Here is a 14064-nt window from a genome sequence, read left to right as displayed (position 1 = left end):
CTAAGAAAATCTGCAGTAAACCAGTTGATTGACTGCTTAAGCTCTGTTGCTCTGACCACCATTGCACCTCATTCAACCCACTGCAGTTTGCTAACTATGGCAACTGCTTCTCTGATGATGCTATGCCTTCCCCCTACCCACTGCTCTCTCCCACCTAGACAAATTTGTAAAAATGCTGATTGTGGACTACAGATCAGCATTCAAAAGCATTGTATCATCTTAGATTTGAAAGATAGATTTAAAAATACCGCCTATGAACTTGCACAGCTCTCTAGACAAAGACTGTATGTGAATAGGGTTAGGGTTAGGGTTAACTATTAAGTTTGTTATAACTATTAAAAATGCCTTAGGACCAGTACAAATCTGGCAATCAGACAGAAAGATAAAGTAAAGAAAGGATATTTTCCAAAAGTAGATCCTAAAGCAAAGCACAAAAATCTGTACCCTACTTCTACAAATATTAATCCAATTTGTTGCTGGATTAAAAACTATATTATTATTAAAAATATAGTGATTCTACACCATGCACTTTGAACAAACTAAACAAAAGCAGTCATCTAAACTCTCTAAGGGTGTGGTGTAATCAGATGTTAATTATATTCATTACGTCAAACAATGCTTAAAAACCTCAACAGCACATGATTAAAACCTCAAGTCTTGACAAGTCTTCATCACTTCATCAAAGCATTGTAAGAGTCTCAACCAAAATTTGGGCAAGGTATGATTCAAGACAATTTAGTGATGTTGCATTTTGTGTCTGTATAGTTCTATAGTTTTACTAATTCACAAAGAAAGTCCTGTGTAAAATATATTTAAACAAATATGCTCTTTTTTGTCAGATGACTAGCAATACTGAAACATTGTACAAAAACTACACGAGCAACATTCCTGAAATTGTCCTCAAAGGATTTACAGGAATCCCTGATGTTTATAATGGATTGGTAGGAACATTTTTCTTCTTCATTTATCTAATGCTGGCATCGGGGAACATTTTCATTCTTGTATTCGTGGCATGTGAAAAAAGTCTGCAGAAGCCAACGTACATCATCTTCTGTAATCTTGCACTATCAGATCTTGGATTTGGAAATACAACTCTACCTAGAATCATGGCTAGGTACTGGATGTCACAGAAGATCATGTCATTCAATGCTTGTTTAACACAAATGTTCTTTGTTCATTACTTTGGGGCTTGCAGCTCATTTTTAATGGCATTAATGGCCCTTGATCGATTTGTTGCTATATGCAACCCACTGAGGTACCCCGTTCTGATTAAGAATTCCACTATTGCGATTCTTTGTTCAGTGCTTTGGATAGCAAACCTTGTCCAGCTTTGTGTAATAGTTTTACTTACCCTCAGTGTGCCCTATTGTGGCCCAAATATTATAAATCAGTGCTACTGTGACTTTATTTCAATAACTAACCTAGCATGTGCAGACATAACAGTCATCAAAACCACTAGTACATCTATTGCTATGACAGTGCTGTGGGGTCCTTTATTTTATATAATTTTTTCTTATGTGGCTATCATTATATCGGTAATGAAAATTTCAAATAAAGAGGGACGATATAAAACCTTCTTAACATGTACTCCACAGCTGTTAATCATCTGTCTGTACTATCTCCCCAGAAGTTTTGTGTATGTTGCATTTGTTATTGGGTTTCATTTTGAAACAAACCTTCGTGTTGCATTGGTAATGATGTACAGCCTTTTCCCAACCTTCATCAATCCACTTATATACTGCTTTAGGACAAAAGAAATTAAAGACACATTATTGAGAAAATGTAAGCAAAGACAGACAAGGGTAAAATAAAACAATAATAAAAGAAAATTACATATTCAAATATTTTTTATGCTTAATTGATCAGCATATATGGCATACAAATCTATACCCTTTCACTTCTTATAAATGTTAGTTTTATACATACAATATACAAGATAAATGTTGTTAGTTGGAACTGATTGATCAGCCAAAAGGTTTGTTAATTAACTAGCAATATATTCTATATTAAATTGCAATTAAATGGGGTTATTGCAAAATATTATATTTATTTAAGTGTGCAAAATAAAAACTACACATCCAAATTGAACAAAATGCTGTCGTCTGATACTGTAACAACCAATTTTTCACATAGTCAATTTACAAAGCAGTTGCCTAATATTTAAATTCATCATAATTTTTTCAGGTATTTAATCTTTGGTTCTGTTGATTTTGGTGGCCTGAGGTTTGTTTTAACCAAATCACAGCATGATCCAATTTAGGTGCGGAACTTCAGGTTTATTGTCAAACAACACAATTCGTTTAACTGAAATTGTTATCACCGGTTTCTACTTTAATGATGATGGGGAAATTTTGCTTATCTATATGTGTATTTATGGTTATTTATAAATCCAGAATTTCATGAAGCATTGTTAACTTGATCGTTTAGCACCAGGAGGTTTGTGTATGAAGTGCTCTAGACATATTATAGACATAGACATATAAGCATATTGCAATATACATCTATTCTATTTACCAGCATTTAAAGTGTGTACTTTGAGGACCTTTGTCATATATTTTTAAATGTTACTTTGTAACGATTCTAATCTATTATTTAAACTAAACGTCTTGTGACAAAATACGATTTAATAGCCAGGATTTTTTCTATGCCAAAGTTTCAAAGATTTATTATAAAATAGTCCACCATATATGCTGTACAGTATGCCTACTATCATTAATAAATTAGCTAATAAATATACTGTGTGAACCTGAACACTGAGGTTTTACTAATTTAAGACCAGTGCACCATCTCCACTTCAATAATACAAAATGCAGGCAACCCTCAGAGATAAGAGTTTCCCTTTCAGGAACTTGAGCTGCATCGGAACACTTTGGGAACGTAACTGTGTTGTCCATGTTCTGAATAATGAGTCTAATCATTCAAAATTGAAGGCAGGCTGTCACCGGCGCGGTGACATCACGACCAGTATAAAAAGCACAAAGTATAAAATCCCTATGAATCTGGCTTTAGCTTCTGTTTGTTTATGATGCACTCTGTGTGTGTTTGTACCCTTCAGGTAAGTGGTAAATGTCCCAAAAGCAAGCGATCGTTCCGACTGTGCACAAAGCACAGCCTGTTGTCGCTTGTTTGGAAGCAGATTATGTTAGATCAGTTCCTGAGGAAGCCGCCTGCAAGCACATGCTGCCTGCGAGGAGCGAGGGCAGAGTGATCTCATAGACATTCGGCTTGAATGCACGCTTTGTGCTCGCATGACTTTGCGATCACTCCGCCCCCGCTTCTCACGGTTTGCAAATATACCTCGCAGAGGTTCCTCCAAGGAGGGTGGGGGGGTGCAGTTCTTTGTGAACCCGAAAGCGAGGAGTTCCTGGAGATTGTGACACATGCCGTTTAGAAGCTGGATATAGCTTGGCTATCTCTCCCCGGGTGTGGCATTTTTCCTTAAACCCTCGACATTACCCGCCAAGCCTCTGCACACTACCTGGGTACTGGTGGGTAAGGTTATGCCACAACAGGTCAGGCCGCTGGATGTCTGCACACCATGTTGGTGCTACAGGCATACCAAGCTGAATATGGGAGACCCTTTGGGCGGCCAGTTTTCCGAGATCCACCCTACGGCGAAGCTGGCACTACAGGCCACAAAAAAGACCGCTAAGACCATTAGCCGGTCTGTGGCCACCCGAATAGCCCCCGAGAGACATCTGTGGCTTACCCTGTCCGAAAAACAGGGACAAGGTTGTGCTGCTGGACACACCACTCTTTCCTTCGGGCCTGTTCAGCGACGTTGTTGATTCAATAGTCAACATGTTCCAGGAGTCTGAGAAACAATCAACGGTATTTCAACGATATCTCCCACACCGCTCTCATGGTGCTGCTCGGCGGGTGCAGCCCCAACCCAGCACTTTGCACCGCCAAGTGCAGAAACGGAGCATCGCGACGCGCTCTCCCACTGTGCGGGACCAAGAGACTGCTTGGGTTCATAGCAGCAGCGTCTAATGTCATTTCACTTGGCCTCCTGTACATGAGACCCCTTCAGAAGTAGCTCAAGGCCCAGGGGTTCTTTCAGAAGGGCAATCCCCTCCGCACGATCAAGCTCACATGGCGATGCCTGCATACCTTAGATGCATGGAGAGATCCCAGGTTCCTGCTCCTGCCCCATGTTGGGAGTTTCCGTTTGTCGCACAGTGCTAATGATGGATGCGTCCCTCACGGGATGGGGAGCGGTCATGAGTGGCCTCTGGAGAGTCCCCAACTACGGTGGCACATCAATTGCCTAGAAATGCTGGCCGTGCTTCTGGATTTGAAGCACTTCCTCCCAGACTTAAGAGGCCATCATGTGTTTATCTGCTCAAACAAAACCTCTGTAAACTTCTGTGCTTGTGCACCCTGTACAGGCTGGCATGCCAGATCCTCCTGTGGGCCCAGGGGAAGCTCCTCTCCCTCAGAGCAGCTTAAATCCCAGGCTGATTTAACAAAGCAGCAGACACCCTGTTGAAACCGGGGAGTGGTGCCACCACCCTCAGGTGGTGGAGCAGATTTGGGAGAAATTTGCCAAAACCCAAGTAGACCTGTTTGCATCTTTAGATAAGACACACTGTCCCCTGTGGTTCTCCCTATATCCTCCAGCCCCAGTGGGACTGGATGCAATGGCACAACCATGGCCAAAGCTGTGCCTTTACGCCTTTCCCCTGTTGCGCTGCTTCCGGGAGTTCTGGAAAGAATTCGCCGGGACAAAGTCCATCTCCTCCTGGTCACCCCACGGTGGCCGGGCCATCCATGATTCACAGACCTGGTGGCCCTTCTCAAACAGCCTCCATGGGAGATTCCTCTGAGGGGGGATCTCTTCTTTTAATCAGGGGGAGCAATAGCTCACCCCGCCCTGAGATGTGGAAGCTGTGGCTGTGGCTGTGGCCCACTTATTTAGGCACCATATGGGATTCAACCCTTTTCCCCTGGCAGCAGCTTCCAATTGTGATTCCACTTGGCACATAAGACGCTTTCAATCCCCATCTGCTGTGGCACATTAATTGTCTACAGATTCTGGCTGTGCTTCTTGCATTGAAGCATTTCTACCATACCATGAGGTCACCATGTGTTGATCTGTTCTCGTACTTCAACCACCAAGGGGTCTGTGCTCACACTTCCTGTAAAGGCTGGCACGCCAAGTCCTCCTGTGGGCACAAGGGAAGCTGCGTTTCTTAAGAGCAGCATATATCGTGGGCCACCTACTCGAAGCAGCAGACGCCCTGTCAAGACTGGGGTTGAGCCCTGGGGAAAGGCGTCTGGTGTCTCCAGAAATTTTCAAGGGAGGGTTCTCGAGGAGGGCTACAATGTCTGCAAACCACGGTCTGCCCCACCACTATGGAGCCACTAGGAGGAGACTGACTCCATCCCAGTGAACTCTTTCCAAAACTCATGGAAGCAGCACGACGGGGGGAAGGATACAGGTGTAGCCTTGGCAATGCCTGAGCCAAGGCGCCTGAGCCAAGGCGTCAGGTGGTAGAGCAGATCTGGGAGAGATTCGACAGGGCTCATGTAGACTTGTTTGCGACTCAAGAGACGTTGCACTGTCCCCTTTGGTTCTCCCTTACTGCCCCAGCCCCTCTGCAGCTGGACGCCTTGGCTCAGGCATTGCCAAGGCTACACCTGTATCCTTCCCCCCGTTGTGCTGCTTCCATGAGTTTTGGAAAGAGTTCACTGGGATGGAGTCAGTCTCCTCCTGGTGGCTCCATAGTGGTGGGGCAGACCGTGGTTTGCAGACATTGTAGCCCTCCTTGAGAACCCTCCCTTGGAAATTTCTTTTAGGAGGGATCTTTTTTCTGCAGGGGGTCCAATTATTCAGACCCTGCCCAGAGTTGTGGAGGCTGTGGCCACTAAGGGGGTCTCTCCAATGAGGGCATAGAGACCATTCTCCTTTCCAGAGCTCCTCCCATGAAGAGGTTGTATGCCGCAAGATGGTGCCTGTTTACTGTGTGGTGCGAGCAGCACCGACTGGATTTAGTTAACTGCCTGGTTGGTTCAATGCTGTCATTTCTTCAATAACAATTTGACAAAGGGCTGGCTCCATCTACCCTCAGAGTCTACACATCTGCCATTTCGGCCTATCATGCTCCCTGGGTGGGGCAATCACTGTGCAGAGACCCAGAGACGCATTTTCTCTGCAACCTAGAGTGCCTGGGTGGGACCTGGCTAATGTACTGGAGGCTCTATCTAAGACCCCCGTTGAGCCATTGGCCGACACTTCTTGGAGGCACCTCACAGTCAACATTGTGTTCCTCTTGGCTATTTTCTCTCTAAGGAGAGTAGGGGATCTACAGGCCCTTTAACCCTCTGGAGTCTGAATGGCCGCCGGCACCCAAACGTGCTTTTTTTTCAGATGCCAGCAAAAAGACCTTAAACTGCTCTGTCATATTTGATCAAACATGTCAAAGTAATACATTATTTAAATCTGTAAAGGGTCTACTTTCATTTGTGTATGCTCACCATATAAACAAAACGTTGTATTTTTTTTAAATGAATAAAATATTCAGGGTGCGCCGTCTGTCGCCTTTGTCTGCGTGATCTTCATTTAGAAACACGTCATTAAAAAGCGCTGAAACTCGGCCAGTATCTGACACACGGAAATAAACAATATATCTTTAGACAGCTTAAAGTATGTAGTTTTAGAATAAGTCGGTGAAATAAATAAAAAAATATGTTTGGAATAAATATAATATAAATATAAATAATATATTTTAGCCTCAGTTCAGTTTTGGTTAGTGTCACTTATCATCCTGAAAGGCTGTTATGTAGTGTTAGCTAACAGAGATGTTCCGGAATGCTGAGGTGTAAATGCTACATGTACAATGCATGCTAACAAATATATATTGTTCAAGTGTATTCATCATCCTAAAATATATTGTTTGGTTATTTTTAGGAATGTGGCTGCATCACCCTTGCCTTCCCTGAAAACTCACACCAGGCCACGCAGGCGTCGCTCCATTTTGAGTTTAACCGAGAATCATCCTGAGTAAGTACATATTTTATATTTTCTTAAATTATATTTAGTTTAAATCATTATTGCATTGTATGACATATGCAAACAACTTTATCAGTGACACAATTAGTGATGTTCATGTGTTTGTGTGTGTGTGTTTCATGAACAGATGTGATCAAGCACCTGCACAAAGACATTTCCATGCACTGCACTTGTAACTGCATACAGCCAGCACATGGGGGGCGTTGACCTGTCTGATCAACTGTTACAATACTACACAGCACAGCACAAAACAAGGAAGTGGTACCGAATGATTTTTCTACACTTCTTGGACATCGCTGCCACCAACAATTTAATTGTGCATAAAGAACTGTATGGTGACGTGTCCCATAAAGAATTTATGGAACAACTTACTGCCGAGCTTTGTAGCGTCACACAGAAAGTAATGCCAAAACGGACTAACTCTGATCATGTATCAGTTCCAGGAGCTAACCTGTCCTCTGATGTCAGAAATGTTGCCACTGCTGGCCACAAGAGCTGTGTACATTGCAAAATGTTGCATGGTAAGCACCACAAAACACCATGGAAATGCCTGGCATGCGATGTTCACCTGTGTCTACAGTTGAACAGGAACTGCTTTCAAGAGTGGCACAGGGATTTTGCATAGTATTGTAGTGTATTGTTTTATTGTTATTGTTGCAAAGAGGTTTATATATATATATAAAATCCATAGTATTGTAGCCCTACAGGCTAGGATTTAAGGAACCCTACTGTAGTGTATTGTGTTATTGTTTTTGTTGCACTCTTTATTTTTTATACATACTGTACTGTATTGTTTTATTGTTACACAATTCCCTTTTTAATGCTGTCCTTGCTAATATGTATTTTAAATAAACCACAAAGGAAACACTTTCTTTCTTGTAGTACTGTACTTCTCACTCAGATCCTGGCTCAGTGAGCCACAGCTCATTATGTAATCCACAGCTCATAATCCACAGCTCATTATGCGACCCATTGTCTACAAAGCTGTCAGTCACAGCATGTCGACGCCTCTTCGCATATGGCCTTTCAAAGTAGAAAGTGTCTTTTAAATTTTAAATCAATGTATTGTTTAATGTGAATGAGCAGGCAGGATGATTTTCACATGATTAAAAAAAAAACCTACATTAGAAGATCTGTTCTCAAAAACAAGTTTACTATAGGTTTTGTGGCCTTATTTCAGTGAGGTTTTTTTTTTTGCTTTTTCAAAAACCAGCAACAATACTCTTTTGAAAAATTTGCCAAGAAAATATCCCCCACACCATTACACCACCACCAGCAGCCTCAACCATTGATACAAGGCAGGATGGATCCATGCTTTCATGTTGTTGAAGCCAAATTCTGACCCTACCATCCGAATGTTGCAGCAGAAATTGAGACTCATCAGACCAGGCAACGTTTTTCCAATTTTCTATTGTCCAATTTTGGTAAGCCTGTGCGAATTGTAGCCTCAGTTTCCTGTTCTTAGCTGTCAGGAGTGGCACCCGGTGTGGTCTTCTGCTGCTGTAGCCCATCCGCCTCAAGGTTCGACGTGTTGTGCGTTCAGAGATGCTCTTCTGCATACCTCAGTTGTAACGAGTGGTTATTTGAGTTACTGTTGCCTTTCTATCAGCTCGAACCAGTCTGGCCATTCTCCTCTGACCTCTGGCATCAACAAGGCATTTGCGCCCACAGAACTGAAGCTCACTGGATATTTTCTATTTTTCGGACCATTCTCTGTAAACCCTAGAGATGGTTGTGCATGAAAATCCCAGTAGATCAGCAGTTTCTGAAATATTTAGACCAGCCCGTCTGGCACCAACAACCATGCCAGGTTCAAAGTCACTTAAATCACCTTTTTTCCCCATTCTGATGCTCGGTTTGAACTGCAGCAGATCATCTTGACCATGTCTACATGCCTAAATGCATTGAGTTGCTGCCATGTGATTGGCTGATTAGAAATTTGCGTTAACGAGCAGTTGGACAGGTGTACCCAATAAAGTCAAGTCAAGTCAAGTCAAGTTTATTTGTATAGCGCTTTTCACAACAGACATTGTCTCAAAGCAGCTTTACAGAAAACAACAGTGAAGGTGAATGGTGTGCGTTTGTCCCTGATGAGCAAGCCGTGGCGACAGTGGCAAGGAAAAACTCCCTTGGATGATATGAGGAAGAAACCTTGAGAGGAACCAGACTCAAAGGGGAACCCATCCTCATATGGGTGACATCAAGAGTTTGGTCATAAATCTTTCAACAATACAGAACAATTTGTGATCATCATAGATCCAGCATCAGCTTCTCCATGCCAGGGCCTTTAAACACTCGGCATCTACTTCTCCATGATCATCCATAGGTCCATAATCTTCACGAGGTGGGACGTGACTGGAGCTGGTCAAACCTCAGGATGCCTCGGGATGGGGAGAGAAAGAGAAGCAGTGGAGAGGAATTAGCGTAGCTGCTGTTCATGATATTAACAGCACAAGTTGATAATGTGCATGTAATCATATATTCTGGAGCACAAGGTTGTGATGTGATGTGTGTGATGTGTGTTATGTGTAGGCTTTGCTAAAAAGATATGTTTTTAATCTACACTTAAACTGGGAGAGTGTATCTGAACCCCGAACACTGTCAGGAAGACTATTCCAGAGTTTAGGAGCTAAATGTGAAAATGCTCTACCGCCTTTAGTGGACTTTGCTATTCTAGGAACTACTAGAAGCCCAGAGTTTTGAGATCTCAGGGAGCGTGACGGATTGTAGTGTGTTAAAAGACTGGATAGATACATGGGAGCCAAACCATTTAGTGCTTTATAAGTGAGTAGCAGTAGTTTAAAGTCTATTCGAAACTTAATAGGAAGCCAATGTAGGGACGATAAGATTGGGGTTATATGATCGTGTTTTCTTGACCTAGTAAGAACTCTTGCTGCGGCATTCTGAACTAACTGAAGCTTGTTTATTAATGATGCAGGACATCCACCTAGTAATGCATTACAGTAGTCTATTCTAGAGGTCATAAACGCATGGATGAGCTTCTCTGCATCAGATATAGATAAGATATTTCTTAGCTTAGAAATATTTCTAAGGTGAAAGAAGGCTGTTTTTGTAACTTGAGTGATGTAATTTTTAAAAGATAAGTTGCTGTCTAAAATAACTCCCAGGTCTTTTACCGTTGAACTAGTAGTTACAGAACAACCGTCTAAATGCAGGCTGAGATGCTGGAGCTTCTGTGTACTATTTTTTGGGCCGATGAGCAAAATCTCCGTTTTATCAGAATTTAATAGCAGAAAGTTATGGGTCATCCAATCTCTTATTTCTTCAACACACTCAGTTATGCGAGCTAATTGAGCTGTATCGCCTGGTTTGGATGAAATATATAGCTGGGTATCATCAGCATAACAATGGAAGCTAATTCCATGCCTTCTTATAATATTTCCTAATGGAAGCATGTATATTGTAAAAAGCAGGGGTCCTAGAACTGACCCTTGTGGCACGCCATAATTTACTAGCATTATCCTGGATAGCTCTCCATTTAAATCTACGAAATGGTAACGATTGGACAGGTAGGATTTAAACCAGCTTAATGCCTGTCCCTGAATACCGATGTAATTCTGTAAGCGATCGAGGAGAAGATCATGATCTATAGTGTCGAACGCAGCACTAAGATCTAGTAAAACAAATAGGGAGATGTAGCCTTGGTCTGAAGCTAAAAACAGGTCATTAGTGATTTTAACTAGAGCAGTTTCTGTGCTATGATGGGGCCTAAAACCTGACTGAAACTCTTCAAAGATATTGTTCTCTTGCAAGTGGTTACATAACTGGGCAGCGACAATCTTTTCTAAAATCTTAGACATAAATGGGAGATTTGAAATTGGTCTGTAATTCGATAGCGTGTTTGGATCCAGATTAGGTTTTTTAATGAGGGGCTTAATAACTGCTAACTTAAGAGATTTAGGGACGTGACCTAACGATAGTGAGGAGTTAATAATATTGAGAAGAGGCTCACCAGCTGTATATAACACTTCCTTCAGTAGTTTAGTGGGAATTGGATCTAACTGACATGTTGTTGATTTAGCTTTCATAATAGCATCATACAGCTCTTCCTGTCCTATACATATAAAACAGTGTAGTTGTGGGGTTGTAAGTACGATTGTGTCGGGAGATGCTGTCAGAGGTTGAACTGACACAATTGTTTTTCTAATGTTATCTATTTTTTCAGTGAAGAAATTCATAAAGTCTTCACTACTAAACTGTGATGGAACACATTTTTCAGATCCCTGATTTGTTGTTAATTTAGCGACTGTACTGAAAAGGAACCTGGGATTGTTTTTGTTATTTTCTATGAGTTTGCTCAGGTGTTTAGCTCTAGCAGCTTTTAGCGCCTGTCTGTAGCTAAGCATACTGTCTTTATACGCAATTCTAAATACCTCCAATTTAGTTTTCCTCCATTTTCTCTCCAGATTACGTGTTGTTCTCTTTAGGGCATGCGTATGACTATTATACCAAGGTGCAGGTGCTTGTTCTCGAACCTTTTTTAACCGGATGGGGGCAACAGTGTCTAAAGTGCTAGTGAGGATAAGGTCTATGTTGTTCGCCATCTCATCAAGATGATCAGCAGTTATGGGTTTAATGTGAAACTAAGATAAATCAGGCAGGTTATTTATGAATCTGTCCTTAGTGGTTGGAATAATAGTCCTACCAAGTTGATACCGTGGTGAAACACGGTTAATCTGCTCTACCGGTAGTGTGAACAGTATGAGGTAATGGTCTGTTATGTCATCATTCTGAGGTAAAATATCTATATCAGTGACGTCTGCTCCGTGGGATATTATTAAGTCTAGTGTGTGGTTAAAACGGTGGGTTGGTCTGGTGACGTTTTGTTTAACTCCAAAAGAGTTTAGTAAATCGACAAATGATAATCCTAGGGCATCGTTTGCATCATCTACATGAATATTAAAATCTCCTACAAGCAGCACTTTATCAAAACTGATCAAGAGGTCTGAGAGAAAACAAGCAAACTCATGAAGAAAATCAGCGTAGGGTCCTGGGGGTCTGTACACGGTGACCAGAGCGAGTTTTCTATGCATGTCTGAAAGTGCAATTTTAAGAACGAGCACTTCAAATGATTTAAAGCTGAATCCTAATCTCTGACTAACATTAAGAGAAGCACTATAAATGGTTCCTACACCCCCCCCACGACCAGTCTGACGAGGCTCATGCTTATAAACATATCCTGACGGTGTCGACTCGTTTAGACCCATATAATCACCTGGTTTAATCCAGGTCTCAGTGAGACAGAGTGCATCGAGATTATTATCTGTGATCATCTCATTTACAATCAGTGCTTTGGGTGCAAGTGATCTAATGTTTAAAAGACCGAACTTTAGAACTTTTTTGTGTTTGTTTATCTGGCATTTTTCACTTTTTACTGCAATAAGATTATTTCTGGATCTTGTGTATGTAATTCTTGGTTTTACTACACTAGGAATAGATACGGTTTCTATAAACTGTGCTGTGTGTGAACTTGTAACTATTTGGTCTGTAGTATGCGTGTTCTTATAGTTGAAGATTTCTTGATGTCTTACCAGTCAGATGGTGTGAAGTATCCTAGAGATGTTATCTGATAGCACTGCTGCTCCAACTCTGCTGGGGTGCAGGCCATCAGGGCGGAAGAACCTAGGACGCTCCCAGAAACAGTTCCAGTTATTAACAAAGAGAAGTTTATGTTCTCGACACCATGACTGTAACCATTCATTTAGAGCTAAAAGTCTACTAAACTTCTCAGCCCCTCGCTGGTAAGTGGGAAGAGGTCCTGACACAATGATCCTCGTTGTGGGTGATGTGCTGCGTACCGTCTCCACCAGGATCCTGAAGTCCCTCTTTAAGATCTCCGTTTGCCGCAACCGCTCCGAAGTTCTCGTTCAGGATCGCGGGTACCCGCGCAGCGACATCCAGAACACGAGCACCAGGAAAACAGCGAGTGTGCACCTTACCTTTAGCTCGGGTAGCGCGGACATGCTGGACGATGGAATCTCCGAGAATAACAGTGTCGCGTTCCGTCTCGTGGAGGGGGACGAAGCGGTTCTCGGTCGAGATCTCGAAGGCCGGTGGTGGAGGTGGAGACGTCCTCGATCGGGGCTTGGCTTGTCTCTTCCGCCGCGGCCGCATCCAGGGTCCATGTTGCACCGGTGCCGGAGTTGTAGGTGCGCTGGGCCTGGGCAGAGAAGCACGCGGAGTTGATGTGCTGGGAGCGTTAGGTTCAACCCGGGAGTTTACCTGGGATGAGTGCGTGTCCGCCCGGGATGTTTCCAGCGCCGCTTTCCGCTCTCGCAGCCGGTCATGCTTTGCATGAAGCTCGCGAATCTGTTTCTCCAATGCCTCCATCTCCAACGCCACCGTTTGCAACTCGAACGAGTCCTCACCTGTGCTCGAATGCAGACAAACAACCGGCATAGTGCTTATAGTCACGGACAGATTTATTATACAGAGATGTGAGTGAGAGAAAATAAATATAAACAACACTAGTGATAGTCGAGTTAACTAATTACAGGCACAAGTCAGGAAGACAAAAACAATTAAGGATTATTAAAAGAGGAAAAACGGATGGATAGATAGCAAAGATTGTTTCAGTGTTTGTGGCCAGTGAGTTTGTGGCCAGTGAGTGTATATTCTGTGCAGAAAGAGATTGCCTATTGTTTAAATTCAAAATAAATTATCCAGATTTTTTATATTATTACTTAAAAATGAAATTTAACAGCAGTCTTTTATTAACAGCACAAATTAAATAATATATGTTGTAGGGATGTGTGTGTGTGTGTGTGTGTGTGTGTGTGTGTGTGTGTGTGTGTGTGTGTGGATGTGGATGTGGATGTGTTAGTTCTGGTAAAGGTTAATAGTATTACTAATACGTGTGACATCATGAGTAAATAATTAGTAATATGCATCTTTTTACCAGATTTAAAGTGTGTATTTGATAAGTACCTTTGTATTGTTATATATTTTTAATTCTTGTTTGTAATGTTTGTAATCATAATAATTAAACCCTTTTTCCAAATTATCTTTTTGTGAGTTAAAACACCATT

General features: G+C 42.1%; 1 protein-coding gene and 1 long non-coding RNA gene across 2 annotated transcripts in view; one reads left to right on the top strand and one right to left on the bottom strand.

The window, feature by feature from the left end:
* LOC310729726 overlaps window positions 1–12862 on the bottom strand; it is a 58723-nt gene extending 45861 nt beyond the window's left edge. The window contains exon 1 of the long non-coding RNA XR_014534624.1: window positions 12568–12862. This is a non-coding gene — a long non-coding RNA (uncharacterized lncRNA). The remainder of the gene's footprint in view (window positions 1–12567) is intronic.
* On the top strand, window positions 840–3993 carry LOC310730493 (olfactory receptor 52E8-like; the record flags this gene model as incomplete). Its single annotated transcript, XM_083549520.1, has 3 exons — window positions 840–1802; window positions 3465–3664; window positions 3726–3993. 3 exons carry the CDS (start codon window positions 840–842, stop codon window positions 3991–3993), a joined length of 1431 nt encoding a protein of 476 aa, XP_083405646.1.
* Window positions 12863–14064: the final 1202 nt, after the last annotated feature.

This window comes from Silurus aristotelis, assembly GCF_946808225.1.
Source record: "Silurus aristotelis genome assembly, chromosome: 8".
In the NCBI taxonomy this organism is placed as follows: Eukaryota; Metazoa; Chordata; class Actinopteri; order Siluriformes; family Siluridae; genus Silurus; species Silurus aristotelis.
This window is presented reverse-complemented; position numbering and strand designations above follow the sequence as displayed.